Source organism: Geotrypetes seraphini, chromosome 4 (assembly GCF_902459505.1).
Source record: "Geotrypetes seraphini chromosome 4, aGeoSer1.1, whole genome shotgun sequence".
Taxonomy (NCBI): Eukaryota; Metazoa; Chordata; class Amphibia; order Gymnophiona; family Dermophiidae; genus Geotrypetes; species Geotrypetes seraphini.
In genome coordinates this window covers 20,523,186-20,545,722 of record NC_047087.1, presented here as the reverse complement: position 1 = coordinate 20,545,722, position 22,537 = coordinate 20,523,186, and the positions used below count along the sequence as shown (strand labels likewise).

The 22,537-nt window shown below is 44.6% G+C and overlaps 1 protein-coding gene across 2 annotated transcripts in view; it reads left to right on the top strand.

The window, feature by feature from the left end:
- The window catches only part of CDH13 (cadherin 13), a 1,218,549-nt gene that overhangs the window by 647,057 nt on the left and 548,955 nt on the right, over window positions 1-22,537 (top strand). For both annotated transcript variants that reach the window (XM_033942565.1, XM_033942566.1), the window contains one exon: window positions 3,622-3,766. In XM_033942565.1, the coding sequence (XP_033798456.1) occupies window positions 3,622-3,766 (145 nt within the window). The remainder of the gene's footprint in view (window positions 1-3,621; window positions 3,767-22,537) is intronic.

Genomic DNA, 22,537 nt, shown 5'->3' with positions numbered 1-22,537 from the left:
GGAACTTGTCTAACTTTGTCTTGAGTCCCTGAAGGGTGTTTTCCCCTATAACAGACTCCGGAAGAGCATTCCAGTTTTCCACCACTCTCTGGGTGAAGAAGAACTTCCTTATGTTCGTACGGAATCTATCCCCTTTCAATTTTAGAGAGTGCCCTCTCGTTCTCCCTACCGTGGAGAGGGTGAACAATCTGTCTTTATCTGCTAAGTCCATTCCCTTCAGTATTTTAAATGTTTTGATCATGTCTCCTCTCAATCTCCTCTGCTCGAGGGAGAAGGGGCCCAGTTTCTCTAATCTTTTGCTATATGGCAGCTCCTCCAACCCCTTAACCATCTTAGTCGCTCTTCTCTGGACCCTTTCGAGTAGTTCCATGTCCTTCTTCATGTACGGTGACCAGTGCTGGACGCAGTACTCCAGGTGAAGGCGCACCATGGCCCTGTACAGCGGCCATGGTCCCCTCATCTCCTCTTTTCAAGAGAGAAGAGGCCCAGTTTCTCTAATTTCTCACTGTACGGCAACTCCTCCAGCCCCTTAACCACTTTAGTCGCTCTTCTCTGGACCCTTTCGAGTAGTACCATGTCCTTCTTCATGTATGGCGACCAGTGCTGGACGCAGTACTCCAGATAAGAGCGCACCAAGGCCCGGTACAGTGGCATGATAACCTTCTCTAATCTGATCATGATCCCCTTCTTAATCATTCCTAGCATTCTGTTTTCCCTTTTCGCCGCCGCCGCACATTCAGCGGACAGCTTCATCGACTTGTTGATCAGAACTCCCAAGTCTCTTTCCTGGGAGGCCTCTCCAAGTACCGCCCCAGACATCCTGTATTCGTGCATGAGATTTTTGTGTGATCTGTCTTTTGAGAGTGAAGACCTGTATCAAGAATATTGTTGCTACTAAGAGTTTAGAAACAAATTATTATTATGTTTTTAAAATTTTGATCAAGAAAGGGTTCTGTTTCTCTGTCACTGTATCAGTGCGCATACCCCTGAATTTCATAGAGGTCACCCAAAGTTGGGCATGACAATTAATTAGTCAGATGCCAATAATCAATTATTGGAATAAATCGGCACGTTTTGTCACTAATTATGAGTTGCATACGAGTGGATGCTGAAAAGGTCTCAGCCCAGCCAACCAACTACCCCACTCATTCTCTTCTTGGTTGGACTGAGAACGTTTCAGCACCCCCTCGAAGTGTGCAGAGTCTGGAAACCATCTCATCAGTCTCTGGTAGCCAGAGCTGAGATTGTGATGTCATAATGCCTCATTCCACCAATAAGAGCCAACCTCATCAGTGATGTCACAATGGCTTGATTGTCCCATATTTGGTCACTTTCATTGCATACAAGGGGGGTGCTGAAAAGTTCTCAGCCCAACCAACCAGCTTCCCAAATTCTGAATGTTATTTTGCTACTGTGGCTGAAAAGAATGTTATCTTATTTTGTTAAAGTGCCAATTTGCAGAAACGAAATTCTGTGTTTTGACATTGTTTCAGACTATTGATTGAACCACATCCACATCATTCTCTTCTTGGCTGGGCTGAGAACTATTCAGTGCCCCCTCGTATGCATTTGCCCTATTCCACAATGCCTACATTTCCTGGCGCACAACTCAAAAGGAGGTACAGCCATGAGAAGGGCAAGTGTGGGTGTGGGGTCATTCCCAGAAAATAGACACCAAGTTATAGAAAACTTGGCTTTCCACATCCAACTGAAATGAGTTGGCACAAGGATTTACACCAGGTTTCAGCAGGTATAAATCCTCCCACCTAAAGTTGGGCAAGGGAATCTGCTCTAAGTGCTATTCTACAAAGGTTGCTTAGCGGTAAGTGATCTTTGCAGAATTGGCATTTAGGGTGGATCTTAACAGTGCCAATTACTGAATGCAGCCCACAGTGAACATAAGAATAACCTCACTGGGTCAGACTAATTGTCAATCTAGCCCAGTAGCCCGTTCTCACGGTGGCCAATCCAGGTCACTAGTACCTGACCAAAACCCAAGGAGTAGCAACATTCCATGCTACCGATCCAGGGCAAGCAGTGACTTCCCCCATGTCCAGATCAAATAATGCAGATTGCAGTGAATATCACAAGTCCTGGGGGGGGGGGGGGGGAATCCCTGTAAAAAGCTGGCATTATTTTTTCATCCCAAGAGAACTGGGTCTCATATCTGTGATTCAATGCTCTCGAGCCACTTTTAAAAGGGGTCAGGATGAAGTATTTCCCCCCAGAAGCTCCCCATTGCTCATCCCCCCTTCTCCGATGGCCTCCAACTTGGATTCCCCACCCCAGATGGCCCCTGATCTCAGACCCCTCCATATGGTCCTTAGTTCTTATTGCCAACTCGTAGGTCTCCCAGGCCTACCTGTAACTGGAAGAGGCAGCAACAACAGGGGATTGCTTCTTCTTGATCCCAATATACCTACTGGGATTTGTGAGGTAGGTTCGGGAGGAAAGACCTACAGGAAAAGGGAGCATCTGTGGCTGGACTGAATTGGAGTGGGGGGGCATCAAAGGAGGTTTTAAGTTAGGGGCCATTTGGGGCTTTGCAAAATGTGTGTGGGGGGCAGGGAAAATTCATGTGGGATGGAATTACTTGAACCCTGTCCCTTTAAGAAATGGCCCAAGAGCATCATTTCATAGCTTTGTGACTCAACGCTCCTGGGATGAAAAATAGAGTTGCTTCCGAGATTGATCATAAGCAGCTTTATTCTTGTACTGCAGGAGTCACACAGTACTGAGAGAGAGAAAGAGATAATGGTTACTGCGGATGGGCAGATGGTTGGGCCATTTGGCCTTTATCTGCCATCATGTTTCTATAATCATAAAGCTCTATGACCTCACAATGCAGGTGTAAAGAGTCTTAGCCAATTGGGAGAGGAGGAGACAGTGGATGCTCTGGATGGGTCATTTGGCCTTTATCTGCCATCATGTTTCTATAATCATAAAGCTCTATGACCTCACAATGCAGGTGTAAAGAGTCTTAGCCAATTGGGAGAGGAGGAGACAGTGGATGCTCTGGATGGGTCATTTGGCCTTTATCTGCCATCATGTTTCTATGTTTCTATACTGCAGGTTAGTCACTCCTGTGGGAATCTAAGGTACAGTAAAAGCCTGACTTTGCCACCTATTCATTTTTAACCCTTCCTTCTTAAACTATTATATTTAAACATTTATCTTATTCATATAAGCCTAATAATTCTAAGACAACCTTTTAAGATCTCCTAAGATTTACTTTCTTAAGTTGCCTTTCTTTCTTCAAGTGTGGCATACATTCTTGCTGCAGGTAGGGTAGCAAAGCTAAGTCTTGATAAGTGTTTATTGGTTTAGCATCAAAATGTGCTTTCTTTTTGTGAGAGAATTGAGAAGAAGGGGATATCCTTTGGGGAAAATTGGACAAATCAATATTATACAAGCCAATGGGGACCAAAGTGTGAATTGATTTTTCTCCCTCGATTGAAATAATTTGACTTGCAGATGAAACCTATTGAAATTCTTCAGAGACCAAACTGCTAACCCAAGCAGAAACTTTCTAAAAAAATTAATTGCTTATGTGACATTTCTCTTCCTGGTCCATCTTGCTAATGGACTAATTTATTCCAATGATCTCTTTTTCCCAAACAGTTACAAGTTGAAACCACCGATGCTAGTGGCAAAACCATTGAAGGCCCTGAGGCCCTAGAAATCATTGTTATTGATCAAAATGACAACCGACCTATCTTCAAGGAAGGACCATACGTTGGTCGAGTATGGGAAGGATCGCCAACAGGTAAGTCAAATTCCATGTGTCATTGGTAATATTACCCTCTGTCTAACCTTAAAGATGTGGAGGGGTAGATGTAACAGGTCATCTATATTGGGTGGCCATCTGTCTTAAGTAATTTTTTGTTTTCTCTAGTACATTTGATCTGGTTGATCATACATCTAATATAATAAAACGCTAGGCCGCACTCCCATCTGCGTGCGCCGGTTTTCTGTGAGCTGTAGGGCACCGCAGATAGGAGTGCGCATGCGCGCGAAGCTCTCTCTCTCCCTCCCCCCGAGGTGGATGTCGGCCGCGGCGGCTGTCAGTGGCCCGAGGCAGATGTCGGCCGCTGCGGCTGCTGGCCGCCTGAAGCTCTCTCTCTCTCTTCCTCCCCCCCTCCGAGGCGGATGTCGACCGCGGCGGCCCGAGTCGGATGTCAGCCGCAGCGGCTGTAGACCACGGCAGCCAAACCCGGAAAGCATTTTAACATAAGTAGGGCATGGAGTTCAGGAGGAAGGTATGGGGGGAGGAAAATACTGCACAGGGAAGTGGGGTGGGAGGGAAATGCTGCAACACACGGAAATGGAGGGGCAGAAAAGGGGTTGATGGACAGGGGAAGAGGTGCTGATGAACAGGGAGGGGGCAGAAAAATGAAGACAGGCCTACTGCTGGACAGGGGGAGCAGGAAGGAGGTGATGATGGACAGGGAGAGGTAAAACAAAGGGAGAAGGACTTCTGCTGGATAAGGTGAGCAGTGATGGGGTGGTGGAGGACACAGGGGAGGTAAAAGGAAGGGAGAATGGACAGGGGGAGCAGGCAAGGCGTTCCAGAGCTTAACTATTCTTTGAGTGAAAAATTTTTTCCTCCTATTGGTTTTAAAAGTATTTCCCTGTAACTTCATCGAGTGTCCCCTAGTCTTTGTAATTTTTGACGGAGTGAAAAATTGATCCACTTGTACCCGTTCTACTCTGTTCAGGATTTTGTAGACTTCAGTCATATCTCCCCTCAGCTGTCTCTTTTCCAAGCTGAAGAGCCCTAACCTTTTTAGTCTTTCCTCATATGAGAGGAGTTCCATTCCCTTTACCATCTTGGTTGCTTTTCTTTGAACCTTCTATATCTTTCTTGAGATAAGGAGACCAGAGTTGAACGCAATACAGTAATTAAGATTTGGGGTGTACAGTTTGATAGTAATCTATCATTGGAACCATTGTGTCAATTTTTTGATTTAAAAAAAAATATCCTATGGACTTTATTTTCGGGGTTTTTCCTGTCTGGTTCCCTCTTTTTTTGTTTTTTTCTTCTCTCTTGCAACTGGCCCTTGGGATGTGGGACTGGACATGTGTTGGGGTGGGGGTTATCTTAGTTTGGAACACGTGGGGAAAATTGTTAATGCTATGATGTACTTTTTTGCTTCCGCTGTTGTTCTTGTTCTTTTCTCATCCATGATTTTTGTTTCGCATAATGGGAGGGGGAGGGGTTTGTTATGGGAGTCTTTCTGTCTTATCTTGAACACCGCCACTGTTCGTTTGTTGAGTGTATCTTCCTTTATTGTTCAATAAAAAAATTATTTGCACTTATAATAATTAAAAAAAAAAAAAAAAAAAAAAGACAGGATTCTCCATTTCAATTTCCAGGGGTTAGATGAATAAAGCATATCAGATTTATTTACCTCCACTGTTCCTTATCAAGCTGCAAAACTTTGGAAAAATTTATCGGTTCAATCACCTTCTGATAATAATTATGAAAATTTTAAGAAGGCTCTGAAAACTTATCTGTTTTATGAATATATGTTTTAAAGTAGTAACAAATTTACCCCACCCAGCCCCTTTAACGAAACCTTGATAGCAGTTATCAGAGCCTCGCTGAATGCTGCGCGCTGCTCCCAGCGCTCATAGGAACTGAGTAGAGCATTCAGCGTGGCTCCCTGCGCTAATAACCGCTACTGTGGTTTAGTAAAATTTTAAGATTGTAATTCTGGACACTGTCTCCATTTCTTATTCTTGTTAAACCGCAATGAACTTTGTGGAGGTGTTTCCAGTATATATATAAATAAATGTATTCTTTCTGATTCAGGGGCGCAGGCAACCGTCTCCTCATACATGTGCACCTGAAGCAGCTTGTATGTGAACAACACAAAGGAATCCAACGAAAACTGCAGTATCACCAGCCAAAGCAAAAACAAAAACCAAACTATAGGCAATGTTTATTATACCAAATATTTTATGCAGTTGAAAATACTACCTTATAACAAACCAAGGGATCTGACACGGTCCGTGTTTCAGAAAACACTCCTTCCTCAGAGGTCCATGGTTGCTAAGGTATAAAGTAAACCGCACACTCTAAGTGGAGAAGGATACCATACAGATGGCTGTTTTATACCTTTTATTGTGGTTTACTTTATACCTTAGCAACCATGGACCTCTGAGGAAGGAGTGTTTTCCAAAACACGGACCATGTCAGGTCCCTTGGTTTGTTATAAGGTGGTATTTTCAACTGCATAAAATATTTGGTATAATAAACATTGCCTGCATCTGGTACATAGGAGTCTACAGTAGAGGTCTGCACGGGAACGGGGATCGCGGAAATCCCATGGGTCCTGTGGGGGTCCCGTGGTAATCCCCCCCTAACCCACGGGACTGCCACGGGGACCCCCCTATAGCCAACGGGACTCCCACAGGGGGGGGCGTGGGGGGGAACCCCCCCACTTTCCTTGATAGAGATCGCGCTGCGTTGTGGGGGCATTGTGGGGGGGTTGGGGGGTTGTAACCCCCCACTTTTGAAAACTTGAAAACTTTACTTTTTCCCTGTTTTTAGGGAAAAAGTTAAGTTTACAGTAAAATGTGGAGGGTTACAACCCCCCAAACCCCCCACAACGCCGGCGCGATCTCTATTAAGTAAACTGGGGGGGCTCCCCAACAAAACCCCCCATTGGAGCCCCTAAAAACTGTAATTTTCTTTGGCGCGCACCTTTGTCTTGCGCTCAGTTGTCGGCGCGCGCCTTTGTCTTTCGCGGGGTTGTCTATGAACCGTAATCTTTGCCTTTTCCGATGGGAAACAATATCTGAATACTTTGGTTTTGAGGCACAGCAGAGATTCCCATTGTGACATCATCATGAATCCCTTCACGAGTTTTTACCAGAAACCAATTATGAAGCTATAGCAACTCTATGGTCAGCAAATTTATCCTTTGCTATAACAGCATTTCACCTCAAGCAATTGTTATCATCCATCTCTCGGATTACAAAAAAATATGGTGCCATGGAAAATACAATACAAATTTATCATGAGACTATATTTAGTTCCTTCCAGAACTTATAAAGCTACAATTGCAACAACAGATCATTGCCCAAAATGCTCTCAACCCTGAGCTACGTTGGGACGTATGTTCTGGAAATGTCCGGAAATATTGAAATTTTGGAAAGCTTTGGGGACTCATGTTTTACATTTGTGGAGGGTACACTGGATATTTAATCCCTTAACGTTATTTGTGGCTTCGCTCACAAGGACACCCAAACCCAAGGGTTTTATGGCATTTGTAGCTCATTCTGCTTTATTAGGTAAAAAAATGTATATGGCAAACTTGGTTCCAATCACCACCACCGCTATTATCCCAATGAAGATCATTAATGATCGACCAAATATCAATGGAACATCAGGAAATACTGAATATGGACGCCCCTATGGGAAAACAATTTGCTATAACATAGGAACCTTTTTGGACGGATTAACACCTTATGCAAGCAGGTACATACAGTATTCCCCCGGTCATTCGCGGTCGGCGATTTGCGGACCCAGTCATTTGTGGAATTTTCTGACCGCAAATGATCGGGCAGGAGAGAGCAGCCGGAGCACCGGCAAGTGAAGGAAATCACTCGCGGTATGCTCCGACCGCCTCTTCCTGCACTAAAGTCGGGCCTCACCAATCAGGAGCTGCGTGTCAAAGCAGCTCCTGATTGGTGATGCCCGAATTTAGTGCAGGAAGAGGCGGTCGGAGCATGCCGCGAGTGATTTCCTTCACTCGCTGCCACTCCGGCTGCCCTCTCCTGCCTCTCCGGCTGCCCTTTCCTGTCTCCCCACTAAAAAAACGTACACGCGGTTTTTCAAGATTCGCGAATATCGGGGAAGTACTGTACTCTAATTTCTTGTTTAGCTTGCTTGTTTATTGCAGTTTGTTATACAGTATTACATTCACCTAGAACTGGGAAGGAAGGGACAGAGTGATTGGGGAGGAAAATAGGAGGGTGTTGAAATGAGAAACCCTTTGTACGTACCCAATGACTATTTACAGTATGTGTGTTTATGGCTGACATATCTCAGTAAAAAAGATATATACAGTATGGGGCAAATTCTATAAACAGTGTCCCAATTTTAGGCAGTGGTATGCGTCTTACCACTGTCTAATCGGGACGCACGTTTATAGCAAGAAACCTACGGAAAGCAGGCATCATAAACTGTAGGAATTTTTGCGGGTCTAGGGAGATGCGTAGGAACACCTAAGCTCGCCCAAGGCTGGACATGGTTTTGCCAGGAAATGGCCTTGGATGAGTTTAAGAGGCCTCTCGGGAGCCATGACAGATGTCTGAAATGTAGACCATTAAAATGCTGGCCTACATTTTAAAAAGATGTGCCTGCTGAGCTGATCGCGGCAAGGAAATCTCCCTGACACAAGTAGCTGAGTAGCCCTGGCAGAACCCCCCTCCCCCCTGGCCAGCAAGAGGGATGACAACTCCCTCCCATCGAAACCCCTGAAACTCTACGTGAAATTGGCTGGCAGGAGGGATACCCCGTCCCTCCTGCTTGGATCTGCGAGTCCCCCACCCATAAAGCAAGCCAAGCAGGAGGGATGTCCACTCCCTCCTGCCGCTAACTCCCTGAACCCGAACCCCCCTGATACCCCCCCCCAAGGCTCAGACCCCCCACCCTGCACCACTAACTGTATCCCCAACCTCCGTGTACCTTGCAGTTGAATACCCGGCTGAAGGGATGCTCACACTCTCTGGCCTGCTGATCACCACTCTAAAATAGCGGGCTTTCCCCTTGCCTGGTCAACCGGAGTCTTAGGCCTCCTTCTCAGTGCTTGCAGATTTGTAAAAGTGTGTGTGTGTTTGTGGGGGGTTAGATAGGTGTTGCTAGGCGTTTGCGATTAGGGCACCATTTATAGAATCTGACTCTTTGGGTTCAAGGTGGTTTTAAGAGGGAACAAGAAAATTCAGGGGGAGAAGAAAAAAGGAGATACAGATGAGTTTAAAGGGGGTGATAGATAGAACAGCGTAGAACAAGGCTAGACAGAAGGGGCTATTTGTGGGGGAGTGATTGTGTACAGGGAGGGCAAATGAGGGCCTGGTGCAGTGTTTTAGGATGGAGACTTAGGTAAGGTAAAGAAGTGCTGTACAAGTGCCACAGCATTTTTCTGCTCACTCTGGCTGTTCTCCCACCCCATCCACTTCAGTCTGGATGGAAGAGGAAGGGGTGCCAAGTTGCAGCATTTAGTGGGAGGTTTAGCCATATAGCAATATGATTATACCCAAAAGAAAGTGCAAACATGGTCAAAGTACAGTATTTTTTGCTCCGTAAGACGCACTCCCCCACAAAAAAAAAAAAAAGTGGGTGGAAATGTCTGTGCATCTTATGGAGTGAATATAACAATTTTTTAAACCCCCCCCCCCATAACATTTTAAATTTTGATGATCCAACGGTGTATCAGCAGGAGCAAGCTTTCCATGCTCCTGCCCCTCCCTTGCAGGACGCTGTCTCCTCATTATGTCGGGGCCAGCGGCGCACAAGGCAGGAGTGAGCTCTTTGCGCTCCAGCCTGGCCCCATGCCGCTCCCTGAATGGCTGACGTCAGTTCTCGGGGGATTCACGAGAACTGACAGCAGCCATTCAGGGAGCGGCGTGGGGCCAGGCTGGAACATGAAAAGCTTGTTCCTACCTTGTGCGTCACTGGCCGCAAGACATGAGGAGTCAGCTGTCCAGCAAGGGAGGGGCATGAGCGCGGAAAGCTCGCTCCTGCCAATACACCGCTGGACCACCAGAATTTAAAGGTACAGGGAGGGGGGGCTGGGACTGCCTACCACTTAGACCTACCCTACCATTAGACCTGCCCTGTACCCTATCCTGACCTACAACTAGACCACCAGAGGGGGGACAGGGTATAGGACAGGGCGGGGGGATAGGGTGCAAAGCTTGGCAGGGAGAGGGTCTGGCTGCATAGTATGGTAGGGCAGGGAAGGAACGGGGCTGAGTGCAGAGCCTGGTAGGGAGTGAGGGGGCTGGTTGCAGAGTCTGGTATATTATATTAAATATATTAGTACACAGTTTGGTTCAGAATGTTTTTTTCTTGTTTTCCTCCTTGAAACCTAGGTGCGTCTTATGGTCAGGTGTGTCTTATAGTGCAAAAAAAATACGGTAAGTTGTTTATCACATACTAACAGTGTTATACTGATGATGATGATAAAGACTGGAGCAGTTCTCTCCTATGCAGGGGGGAGGGGGCAATGCCAGAAAAACAAGAAAGGACTTTAATGGAATGGAAGAGTGTTGGACAATAAGAAAATGAATGGCATAATGGATGACAAGGGAGGGGCAGTACGTGCTTTTATTCCTACCCCGATAAGTGTAGTGATGTTGGTGCATTGCGACTTCTATGGTCCATGCGTAGATTGCGCAGAAATATGCTTAGGACATTGATTGACACAGAAATGGCTGGAGCTGTCAGTCTCCAAAGGCAGGACACCCTCAAAGAAATAATTTGGGTAGGACAATGTGAAGGACTCCTGTGGAATCATCATTAAGCTGTGAGCTGCATTTCACACGTTAAGTAAGAGTATAAATGCCACCCTTCGTCATTGATTTCATGTCACCTGTTATTGTTTGATCCTGATATAAAGGGACAGGTAAGCTTGCTGAATGTGCCACCTGCTATGTTTGAGGTACATTAGGTAAAAAATCCTCTCTGGTTCCCGGCACCTTGGGAAGGTCTGATGTACAGTAAATGGAAAGGTCTCTACCGCATGCTATCCGTGTGACAAATTGCATGGACTGCAGTTAGGTACATTTGCTGAGGTGAGGTTAACTGCATCGTTATCTATTGCTTTAGCAATTAATGAATGCTAATGACCTTTGTATTGATTGCAATGTGCTGTCTCTCCCATTCCAGCTCCAAAATGGCATTTCCCATGATAAATTTAGATGCGGCATTTAACACTATCAGCAAATCATGACGGCAGATAAAGGCCAAATGTCTCATCCAGAGCATCCACTATCTCCTCCTCTCCCTATTGGCTAAGGCTCTTAACATTTGCATTTCCTCTTCCTATAGGCTAGGGCTCTTTACACCTGCATTGTGATGTCATAGAACTTTATGGTTATAGAAACATGAAGGCAGATAAAGGCCAAATGTCTCATCCAGAGCATCCACTATCTCCTCCTCTCCCTATTGGCTAAGGCTCTTAACATTTGCATCTCCTCTTCCTATAGGCTAAGGCTCTTTACACCTTCATTGTGAGGTCATAGAGCTTTATGGTTGTAGAAACATAGAAACATGATGGCAGATAAAGGCCAAATGGCTCATCCAGAGCATCCACTATCTCCTCCTCTCCCTATTGGCTAAGGCTCTTAACATTTGCATCTCCTCTTCCTATAGGCTAAGAGGGGCATAATCAAAAGAAACATCTAAATCCGTGTTGGGCCTAAGTTGCTTGTTGCCCAAAGTCGGCAGTAAAGTCCATTCCTGAAAAATACGTCCAAAATATATATATATTTTTTTGAAAATCATCTAAGTATATGTCCAGCCGTTTGATCGTCCAGACCACTAAGTCATCTATATTTATACCCCATTCTCGTCCCAAAAATTGTCCAAGTCAAAAACAGCTAGAACCAGACCTTTTGGACGTGGAAGGGGCCAGCAAAGTGATGGACTGGACACCTTACAGGTCACTGCTGTGATCTTCACAAAAAGGGTGCCATATAAACATCTCACCACAACTCCCTTATAGGTCATGGTGAGCCCCTCCAAACAGCCCCCAAACCTACTATAGCCACCCCAATAGACCTTATGGCTGCAGGTGCCACCTCTGTGACAGTACAGTAGGGTTTGGGGGGGTGCACATTTTTCAACATGAATGCAGTGGTTAGTGGCTTACGGGCCTGGGTCCTCTTCTCTGATTCACTAGCCCACCCCCCCCCAGACTACTTTTGACACCTTCTGTGTTTCTCTCCTAGGCTTTCCTATGCCAGGTGCTGATGTTCTGGAGGCAGATATGTAAAGTTTTTATTATGATTTTTATGGCGGTGGGGGAGGGGCAGTGATCACTGGGGGAGCGTGTGGGGGTCTGTACCACGTTTCTGGGCACTTAGACCTGGTTTTCAATCACCTAAGTTGCTACGTAGAAGTTCTGTCTAGGCAGCCTCGTTAAACTTTCAGTTATACTTGCAGTCTGACTAAGTCTAGGTCTGCCCACATTTATAGCTTCAGCGATGCTTTCCTGCAGATCATCCATAGTTGCGGGTAGTGGAGGTATATACACTCTGTCTTTCACGTACCCCCCAAAGGAAAAAGTCACAAACAGTAATGTCCGGTGATCTCGGGGGGCCATTTGAAGAACTTCTGGTCATTTTGTTGCATTGCATCGTCTGAAGGTTGCAATGTCTGCACCAATTGCAGCTTATAGGGGTGAAAGTGCCAGCGATTGTGCAAGATCGTGCTAACCGTGCTTTTGGGGACTTGTATTTGCTGTCATCTGATTTATAAACTACTAGCTGATGCCCCGGCGTTGCACGGGTATTTAATTATAGCAATAACACTGTAAATGGATTCAAATAAAGATACTTTATAGTGGTGAATGAAATTATTTTTTTACAGCTTAATAAAAAGTACAATATTCAAATTATAATGTGAAATATTTGACAAAATGAATACAATACAACTAACGCAAAACGTGATTATAAACAACAATTTTAGTTTCACCTCCTGGAGCAAGAACATATAAATTCTTGGGTGAACCCACCCTTGAGCAAGCAACATAGAGTTGTGGGCCGCGAGACCCCCAGAACATATCACCCCAGGTAGTGAGGGAGCTGCATACCAAGTTTCGTTCAAATGGGTCAAGCCGTTTTTGAATTACTGTGAGAATGGCAGCTTTTTACATTTTTTCCATTGACATGAATGGGTGAAATCAGATTATCTGTTTGTAGCTCCGCCTACGTGTGCAGGTGGGCCACGAGACCCCCAGAACATATCACCCCAGGTAGTGAGGGATCGGCATACCAAGTTTCGTTCAAATCGGTCAAGCCATTTTTGCGTGATCGCAGCACATACATACATACATACATCCGATTTTATATATATAGATTCCAATAAGTTTTGATTTTGTAACCATTTAACATCAAAGAGTGTTTTTGTGGGCACCCTGTATTAAGGCCACTATTTTAGAAACATGTTTAGGGCTCTTTTTACTAAACCGTAGCGTTGCGCTAACTCCGCTAAACACTAAGATCCCCATAGGATTAAAATCAGCTTCTTAGCATTTAGCACGAGCTAAACTTTAGTAAAGGGCTTAGTTTCCGTGCAATGCATTTCACAATCATGAGTACCGTATTTTCACGCATATAACGCGCGCGTTATACACGATTTTACAAACCGTGCATAACCATGCGCATTATACGTGTGAGCGCGTTGTACACATGTTTTTTTTTCTATTCGAATCCGGCATTCCCCCTGCGAACCGGCATCCTCCCCCCCCCACCGCTCGCGTCACCCCCCCTCCCCCGCGATCCTACATCCCCCCCAGCACCACAAAGATAACTCTTACCCGATTGGGCACTGGCACCGGCACCAGCACCAATGCACAGGAGATTGAGCGAGACCAGAAGGCTTTGAGCATGCGCAAATGCTCAAAGCCTAGTCCAGCCCAGCACAGGAAGAAGGAGGATCTCTCTCGCACCGCCTAGCCCAGCCCAGCCCAGCCCAGCCAAACCACCGAGGGAGGATCTTCAGGCACTGGCACTGGCACATCCTGTGCATTGGTGCCGGTGCCCAATCGGGTAAGAGTTGTCTTTGCGGTGCTGGGGGAGATGTAGGATCGCGGGGGGGGGGGGTGAAACGAGTGGAGGGGGGGGAGGATGCCGGTTCGTAGGGGGAATACCGGATTTGAATGAAAAAAAAAAATGCTCTCTCGGGTAAGCGAGCGGGGGGAAGGATGCCCGTTCGAAGTAGGCGGGAGGAGGTTTTAGCATGCGCGGTATACGCGTGTGCGCGCTATATTAAATTTTTTTTACATAAATTTGTGTTCCCCGCGCGCTATACCCCTGTGCGCGTTTTACATGGGTGCGCGGTATATGGGTGAAAATACGGTACATACTGATTTCAGAAAGCCACTGTTTACATGTGGGGATCACAACAGTCACCGATTTGAATGGGACGTAGCTAAGGTATGCTTTGGGCAGGACTAAAATTGAATAATAATAATAACTTAATTTTTAAATACCGCCATACCACAAACAGTTCTAAGCGGTTTACAAGGGAAGAGACTGTATACAGATGGCGACATTACAGCGAACTTTCTAATTTACATTGGCATGTTAAGTTTAGTCGGGTTTTATCTGGAAGTGTATTGGGAGTACATCAGGTTGAGGTGGGGTCAGAGAAATTTGTCAGAGATAAGTTTTTATTGACTTCCTAAACGTTTGCTACGAAAATGCGTTTGAGATGAAGTTGGTTAACCATTTGTTCCATTTGCCTGCTTGGAATGATAACTTTCTATGGAGGTATCTCTTGTAGGTGCAGCCCTTTCGGGATGGAAAAGCGAACAAGTAGGTACTAGTGTATTAGTTGTGCCTGGGAATTTGCATTGGTGAGACAGATAGGTTGGGGATGAACCTGTCATGGTTTTGAAGCAAAGGCAAGCAAACTTAAAAATGACCCTTGCTTCCACAGGCAGCCAGTGTAGTTTTTTGTAATATGGGCTTACATCAGTGGTCTCAAACTCGCGGCCCGCCAGGTACTATTTTGAGGCCCTCGGTATGTTTATCATAATCACAAAAGTAAAATAAAAGTTTCTTGATCATATGTCTCCTTAGCTATAAATGACAATATTATTACTAAGACTTAGCCAAAAGTAAAGCTTTATAAACTATAAAGCGTTTCACCTCATGCAAAATTGTCATTTCTTTAACAAGACATTAACTTTTTTTTCTGAGGCCCTCCAAGTATCTACAAATCCAAAATGTGGCCCTGCAAAGGGTTTGAGTTTGAGACCACTGGCTTACATGGTCTGATTTCTTGAGGCCATAAATGAGACGGACTGCAGCATTTTGGACAATTCTCAGTCGTTTGATGGTTTTCTTGAGAGATCCCAAGTATGTAATGTTGCAGTAGTCTAAGGTACTTAAGATCAGGGATTGAACCAGCAGTCGAAAGGAAAAGAAATCGAAGTATTGTTTAATGGCATGAAATTTTCATAGATTGAGAAAGCATTTTTTGACTTGAGCATTAATGTGATCTTCAAACGTCAGGCTTCGGTCCAGGGTGACCCATCTATTTCTCAATTTACAAAGGGGCTGATTCTCTAAAGAGTGCCTAACTTAATTGGCAAAATACCCTTAACAGCCTCAATTATTGGTTAAAAAACTTTTAATTGGGCGATTGGTGTCTTTTCATTCTAGAAAAGATATGCAAGTGTTGCAATGCGCTTAGAGGTGCCTAATGCCTAAGTGGGCATGTCTATGGGCTGAGCGTGAGTTAGGCGCCACTAAGCGCGATTCTCCAAAAACATAGGCGCCTGAAATGTAAGCCTTTCCTACTCTTAAGGCGCCTAAGTTTTTACATAGGCACCACTAGCCGCGATTCTATTAATGATGCCTATGTGCGATTTATATGCGGTCAGCGCCTTTTTTTTAGGCGCCGTTTATAGCAGCAGCCCCAAAGTGCTCATTTCAGACTAGCAATCTTAGGGACCTTTTAACAAAACTGCAGTAAGCACTAATTCATTCTTACCGCAGCAAAAAAAACTGGCTTACTGTGGGGCGGGCTGTGGCGTATTATGGGAATTTTGGGAAATGCATGCGCTGGCCACGCGCCCAAAAGATAAAAATTATTTTTAGTGCTGGGGCGGGTCTGAGAGTGGAGAGTGGATGTGTTCTTCACTAATTGGTTAGTGTATGGGCGGTAGGGGTTCATGTGCTAATTGGAAAAATTATTATATGGCCTTTTGATCCTGGGCAAATTACTGAATTGCCCCAGGTATGTTAGATTGTGAGCCCACCGGGACAGATAGGGAGAAATACTTGAGGACCTGAATGTAAACTGCTTAGTCTATAAGCGGTAATAATAATAAAAATAGGAAAATCAGTCATTTTACCCCAGCGGTAAAAACTGGCTTTAGCACACAGCAGTGGCGTAGTATGAGTAGAAGGTGCCCCCCCCTGCACAGCCTCCTCTCCATGCCCCCACTTCTTCCATGTTCCCCACTCCCCCCTCCCCCCATTCCACACTCGTGCTCTCCCTCTCCCACGTACATCTAAATCTTCGCCAGAGCGAGTGGCTTCTGCAGCATGCTCCTCCCGTCAGCATTGAATTCCCCTCTGACGTCACTTCCTGGCCCCGTGATCTGGAAGTGATTCAGAGAGGAATCAGGCTGGCATGATCAACAGGCAGAAGTTGCTCACGCTAGGGAAGATATTACAGAGGAAAGGGGTAGGAGGAGGGTTGGTGCGAGCAAGGCGCGGTGTGGCGGGATGGGGCAGAGAGGTGTCCGAATCCCCACTGACACGGCACCTAGGATGGTCTGCACCCTGCACTCCCCTTACTCTGCCACTGGCACACAGGAATGACCCACATTAGGGTCATTTCTTATCATTGTTAGGTAAAATGACCCCTTAGCTCTTACTTTCTATTGGGCCCAGTAGGTTTGAGCATTTCCACCCCCTCTCTGGGCTTCTTTCCTGTCATTTCAGTGTTCTCCTGAGGCTTGTATTAGACTAGAACAAGGCAAGAACTAGGATACCTTTGATCAGTCCTGTTCTAATCTAGTATTCGAGCCTCAGGAGTCCCTGTCAGGTGCTCTGTGACAGAATGAACCACCAAAGTGAAGGCCCTGAAAAATTAACTCAGTCACCTAATATAAAAAGCTGATAGAGGAGTTCAGCTCAGTTTGAGAGTAATCTGACCATAAAAAGACAAATTTATTTGAAGTGCCATTACACTTCAGCATTTTTTTTCCAGTGCTAATAGCTATAGACTCTGCTACAGTCAGCTCATAGCTCTATCTTGTAATTCTGCTTCGGTTTTTTTTCAGGACTAGTTGTGGCCTAAAAACATTATAAAGACGAAATAAAACAAAACAAAATGAAAAATCTTGCAAATGAGACAGAAAACCCAACAAAATGTGTGGGATTTTTTTTGCCTATATATCCCTAGTTCAGACCAGGAAACAGCTGAATCACATCGAGTGGAGAGAGAGCTATCGGGGTTCATAGATGAAAGCGCGCGAGGACAAAAACGCTAATACAAATGCACGCAGGATGTCGGCACACCGGATTAAAAGGTAACTTTAAAGTGTTCTGGCTTGGGGAGGGGGGAAACCCTGATTTTACTTAGAAGTGTTGATGCTGCTGTTGGGGGTTTGGGGGGAGGAAACCCCCACCCCATTAGAGAGGAAAATGTAATTTTTCTCAGTATTTTAGTGAAAAATTAGTTTCCTCTGTAAGTGTGGGGTTCCCCCCCCCACCCTCCCAACAGTAGCGGCAACACTTCTAAGTAAAGTAGAGGGGTTCCTACGCACACACACCCCCTCGGAGCACTTTAAAGTTATCTTTTAATCCAACACGTTGACGTCCTGCACGCATTTGTCTTAGCATTTTTGTCCATGCGTGATTGTCCGGCACGCTTTAGTCCCGTCACCGCTATCGGTGGTCCCCTTCATGTATCCAAGGGTAGCTGAAATTCAAATCCTGCTTCTCTCAATGACAATACTTGTGACCTTGGAGAAATCACTCCGTTACCTGAGGCACTGTTCCCTCTAAGCTGGGGTCTCATCACGAATTGTCTGCGCTGCAATGTCGGCGTGCCAAAGTCCCATGCGCGAATGACTATGAACCCATTACAACATTAGGAGAATGCTAAAGACTCATCTCTTCTCTTCAAACCCCTAATTCAAAATGCAAAGGCATCTCCCTCAACCTTCTAACTCCTTGTTCTTGACCACTGTTTAGAAATCTTGTTGTAAACCACATTGAATCTTTGTCGAAGCTTGCGGTACAGAAGAAAACATATGGTATGGTGTGATTCTACGCTGTTTGAAAACACACAAAAAGAGGCAAGTGAGATGTCTCAACCCAACCAATTAAAATTAGTTTATTTGTCCATAAAACAGTCCAACAATGACTGTTTTATGGACAAATAAACAGATTTTAATTGGTTGGGTTGAGACTAGAGAATGACACGGGGACCGTTTACCGTGGTAAACCGTGGTCACCGCAGTAAATCCGCAGTAAAGGGGACATTCGCAACTGGTTTACCGTAGGAATGGGGACAAGACCTTTCACCACCCCGCGGGAATGGGGACAAAACATTTCACTGCCCCATGGAAGCGGTGAAAAGTCTTGCTCCTGTGGTAAAAAAATTGTTCTCCTCTTGGGCCTATTTTACCTTCAGGAGCCAGCCATACCACGATGAAGACAGAAGGAACTCAAAACCAAAGCCTGAGACCAATGCGATTTGAAGAATAAAATTACCAGACAACAAAAGGTAGAAAAAAATAAATTTATTCTATAGTTTGGGATTAGAATATTTCAGATTTGAAATATGTTTCCTGCTAGAGCTGGTATTAGACATAACTGGGAACCACAAAGCCCAGGCTGTGCTTCTTTAGCTTCCAGCTGGTTTAGGGCTCTCTCTCTGACCAGGGGGCAGTTGCCCTAGTTGCAGTCCCCTAACACTATTCCTGCCATGTGTGACTGAAGTAGTCTATTAGCTTGACTTTTCTATGTAGCATTCTGTAGTAATTTGGTTTATTCAGTTTTCACAATAGTGGAGGGGATATTTGTGAAAGGGAGGGGGAGACAGGGGTTTTGTTGATCCTTGCTCTGGATTATTTGTGTTTATAAAATGACAATTGTACAGAATATTGTCTCTTTTTATACTTTAATAAAATAAGTTCAGTATAAAATCATAACTATTAGAGGCTTGTGCGGGTGGGATCTGACAGTTTTCAGGACGGGGACTGAGCTCGCAGGGATGGGGCAGGGACGGGGACGGGGCTGAGCTCACGGGGACGGTGCGGGAACAGTGATAAATTTTTTTCCCCGTGTCATTCTCTAGTTGAAACATCTCACTTGTCTCTTTTTGTGTGCTTTCCTTGCTTTTCTTCTCCTACTACATATCTACACTGCTTGAAACAGTTGCTTTCTAAACTCGCTTTTGAGAACGGGGTCCCACCTGTCATGGTTTTTTTGGTCGCTTGGGACCGCCTTTCACAAGTTGTCATGCACAAAGACAGATCGACCCTTGTCAATCTTTCCCGGTGCCTGAGTGATTTCTGACACCTCAGAAAACCCATAATCACACACACACAAAAAAAGAACTTCCTGCGCTTTCTGGTAATTTTATTGGTGAACTGTTCCTCTCTGCGTATGTCTGTTATCCTCTCAGGCGCAATTGTAATGTCAATTGCAAGGGGCGGGAACATTTGGCAGGACTCGCAGGAAACCTGGCAATTGAAACTATGATATTGCTGCATCGCCCCAGTGATATGCATGCAGGCGGCAGACTCCTATGCTCCTTAGCAGAAATGTTGCCGTAGAGGTGGGCTTGAATGGGTGAAAGCCACTTGTCTGTAATGTACTGTAAATTGACTATTCGTTTTTAAGAAGAATGGAGAGCAGTCTTCCTCTTTCATCAATTTGCAATGTAATCTCCCTGCTTCCTAAGGCTTGTGTGAATCTGTTTGTCATTTGGGTTATATCTTGCACTTGCATGCCGCTATCTTTATCTTGTTGACCAAAATACCTTAATAGTAAGATAGTCTATCAGGACAGCTAGTTATTGACTCCCAGTTTTCCTGGCTGTTCTCCTAATTATCACCATCACAGCGGGCTCTAATTCCAAGAAGTGTTTTTTGCTGTAGACACACAATGAAAAAAAGCCTCTTTGAGAACGGCGTTTTGCCAATCATTTTTCCAAACGATCTCTTTCGGCTGAATTGCGATGAGATGTGATTCGTGGGAAAGTGCAAAACTCAACATACTGTCTGACAAGTTTTTTACATTATCGTAATGTGCATACTTTCTACAGAATTGGAAAAATGAGTTCCCTTGGCAAGCTGCCCGTACTGTTGGAGAAGGTGAAACTACAGGTGAACAGATGAACAATTCACTTTCACACGTCTAGCAAACAGGCAATCGATGGCTCACCTTATCTAAGGGAAGAAAATTCAGTGGGAATGATTCTGAACGCTTCCAATTTTCCTTTGAAACTTGTAAGGTGGTGCTACCAACCCGACATGATAAAAATCTTAAAAGCAGAAAGGGAAAATTTTGCTAGTTAAAAGTGTGGCTATCTTTCTATCGTGCCTCTAAGGGCTCCTTTTATCAAGCCGTGCTAGCGGGATTAGCGCGTCGGAGATTTCATCAAGCGCTAACCCCTGCGGCCGGCTAAAAAACTAACGTCTGCTCAATGCAGGTGTTAGCGGCTAGCGCGGCGCGCGGTATTAACGCGCATTAAACCCCCCTACCGCAGCTTGATAAAAGGAGCCCTAAGTCTGGGTTCATTTCATTCCAATGAAGGGGTTCTACAGCAGATATGATAGAACCTGTACATAAGTCATTATAATTATAGCATATATAAATAGTACACAGATGTAATAAAAATCCATAGCCCAGAGCAATATCAGAAATTTAGAAAATAAAACATTTTATGGGAGGTGACCGATACAAAATTATATACTGCAGTTCTACCCGGAGAAAAGAATAGGGTTTCTTTTAAATAGAAAGGTGCAATTTCTTTGAAATTTAAAATGATTTTTTTTCCTTTCATCAGATAGGCCTTGTTAGTCACACTTGATATACAGGCTTTATACACCAACATTCCACAATCCAGTGCTATTGAAACAATACAGAAATATCTCAGTACTCTTCAGTTGTCTACGGACAGAGTTGATTTCCTAGTAGCCATTGCGAGCATAGCGCTGCAGAAGAATTATTTTTTGTTTGATACTGATTTCTTTTTGCAAATTCAGGGCACGGCCATGGGGGCCACCATGGCCCCGTCTTTAGCATGTCTATACGTATCTGATTTTGAAGAAACCTTTGTCTATACGTCCTCTTATGTATCGGACATCTATGTATGGAAACGTTATATTGATGATGTTTTTTTGATATGGACAAACACTTTAGATGTTTTTCATCAGTTTTTACAGTGGCTTAATACCTGTAACCCACATTTGCAATTCTCTTCATGTATTTCGTATACCAACATAGCTTTTTTGGACATTGATATTACCTTTCACAATGGCATGTTTGAAACCACCATACACCGCAAAGAAACTGATAGAAATACCTTACTTCACTACGAGAGTTACCATCCTCGTCACCTGAGGGATAATTTACCTGTGGGTCAGTTTTTAAGACTCAGGCGCCTGTGCAGTAGTAAGGAAGAATATAAAATCCGGTCTGGAGATATGTGGCAGAGATTCAAGGATCGTGGATATCCTTACAGCACCATCAAGAAAGCTTACAAGAGGGCCTTGTATGCCCATCGTTCTTACCTGTTACAGCAATCTCCTAATCAACCTGAGGATCGGATGGTATGTACACTCCCTTATTCATATAAAGCGTTTGCCATTAAAAAAATCATTAACACTCATTGGCACATTCTCCAGGTACATCAAAGTCTTTTACAACCCCCTCTTTTTGCCTATTCCAGAGGCAGAAATCTTCGTGAGTGTATTTCTACCTCCCACTTTGTGAGTAAATCGGAGAGTACATTGACGCAAGTTACAGGTCATTTTAAATGCGGGCATTGCACCGTCTGTGATCATGCACTGGAAACTGCTTACATCCAACATCCCAGTTTATCTAAGAAGCATTATTTACGTCAGTACACAGATTGTGACACGCAGGGGGTTGTCTATATGATCCTCTGCCCATGCAGATTACTTTACATAGGACACACTACCAGAAATATCAAGACACGTATCATTGAACATTTGAGCAAAATCAGAAGGGGAGATATGAATGCCCCTCTTGTTCAGCACTGGCACGCTACACCACATCAGCTACAGGACTTACAATTTGTTGTTTTGGAAGTGGCTCATAACATCAGAGGGGGAAATGATAAAGCTTGGTTGTGGAAGCATGAGCAAAAGTGGATTTATCACTGGCAGACGGTTTCTCCTGCTGGCCTTAACAAAGAAGTGGAGTGGTGGGCGTTTCTCCACTAGGTGATTGACACATCTTCCACAGTATAAATATGGGGTGCTCAGCTGAGCACTTACGTCACAGGAAACAGAAAAAACTACTTTTTGAATCAGGTACTCAGCCGGTAGTGCTGTGAGTGTTTTATAGGTATTGATTATTTACTTGGATTTTCAGCTTTATAACCTCATGCACTGTGTTTTGTATGTTTAGGATATTCACAGCATTGAACTTTTCCAGCTATTTAGCGGGTTCTCTGAGGAAGCCATAGCGGCGAAACGCGTCAGGACCCAGCTGAACACTTGCTGTTGATATTTTTCAAGCTAAGTCTATTTTTGAGATTATCAATTTGAAGTTTATTTACTATTGGACATTACGCTTCTTT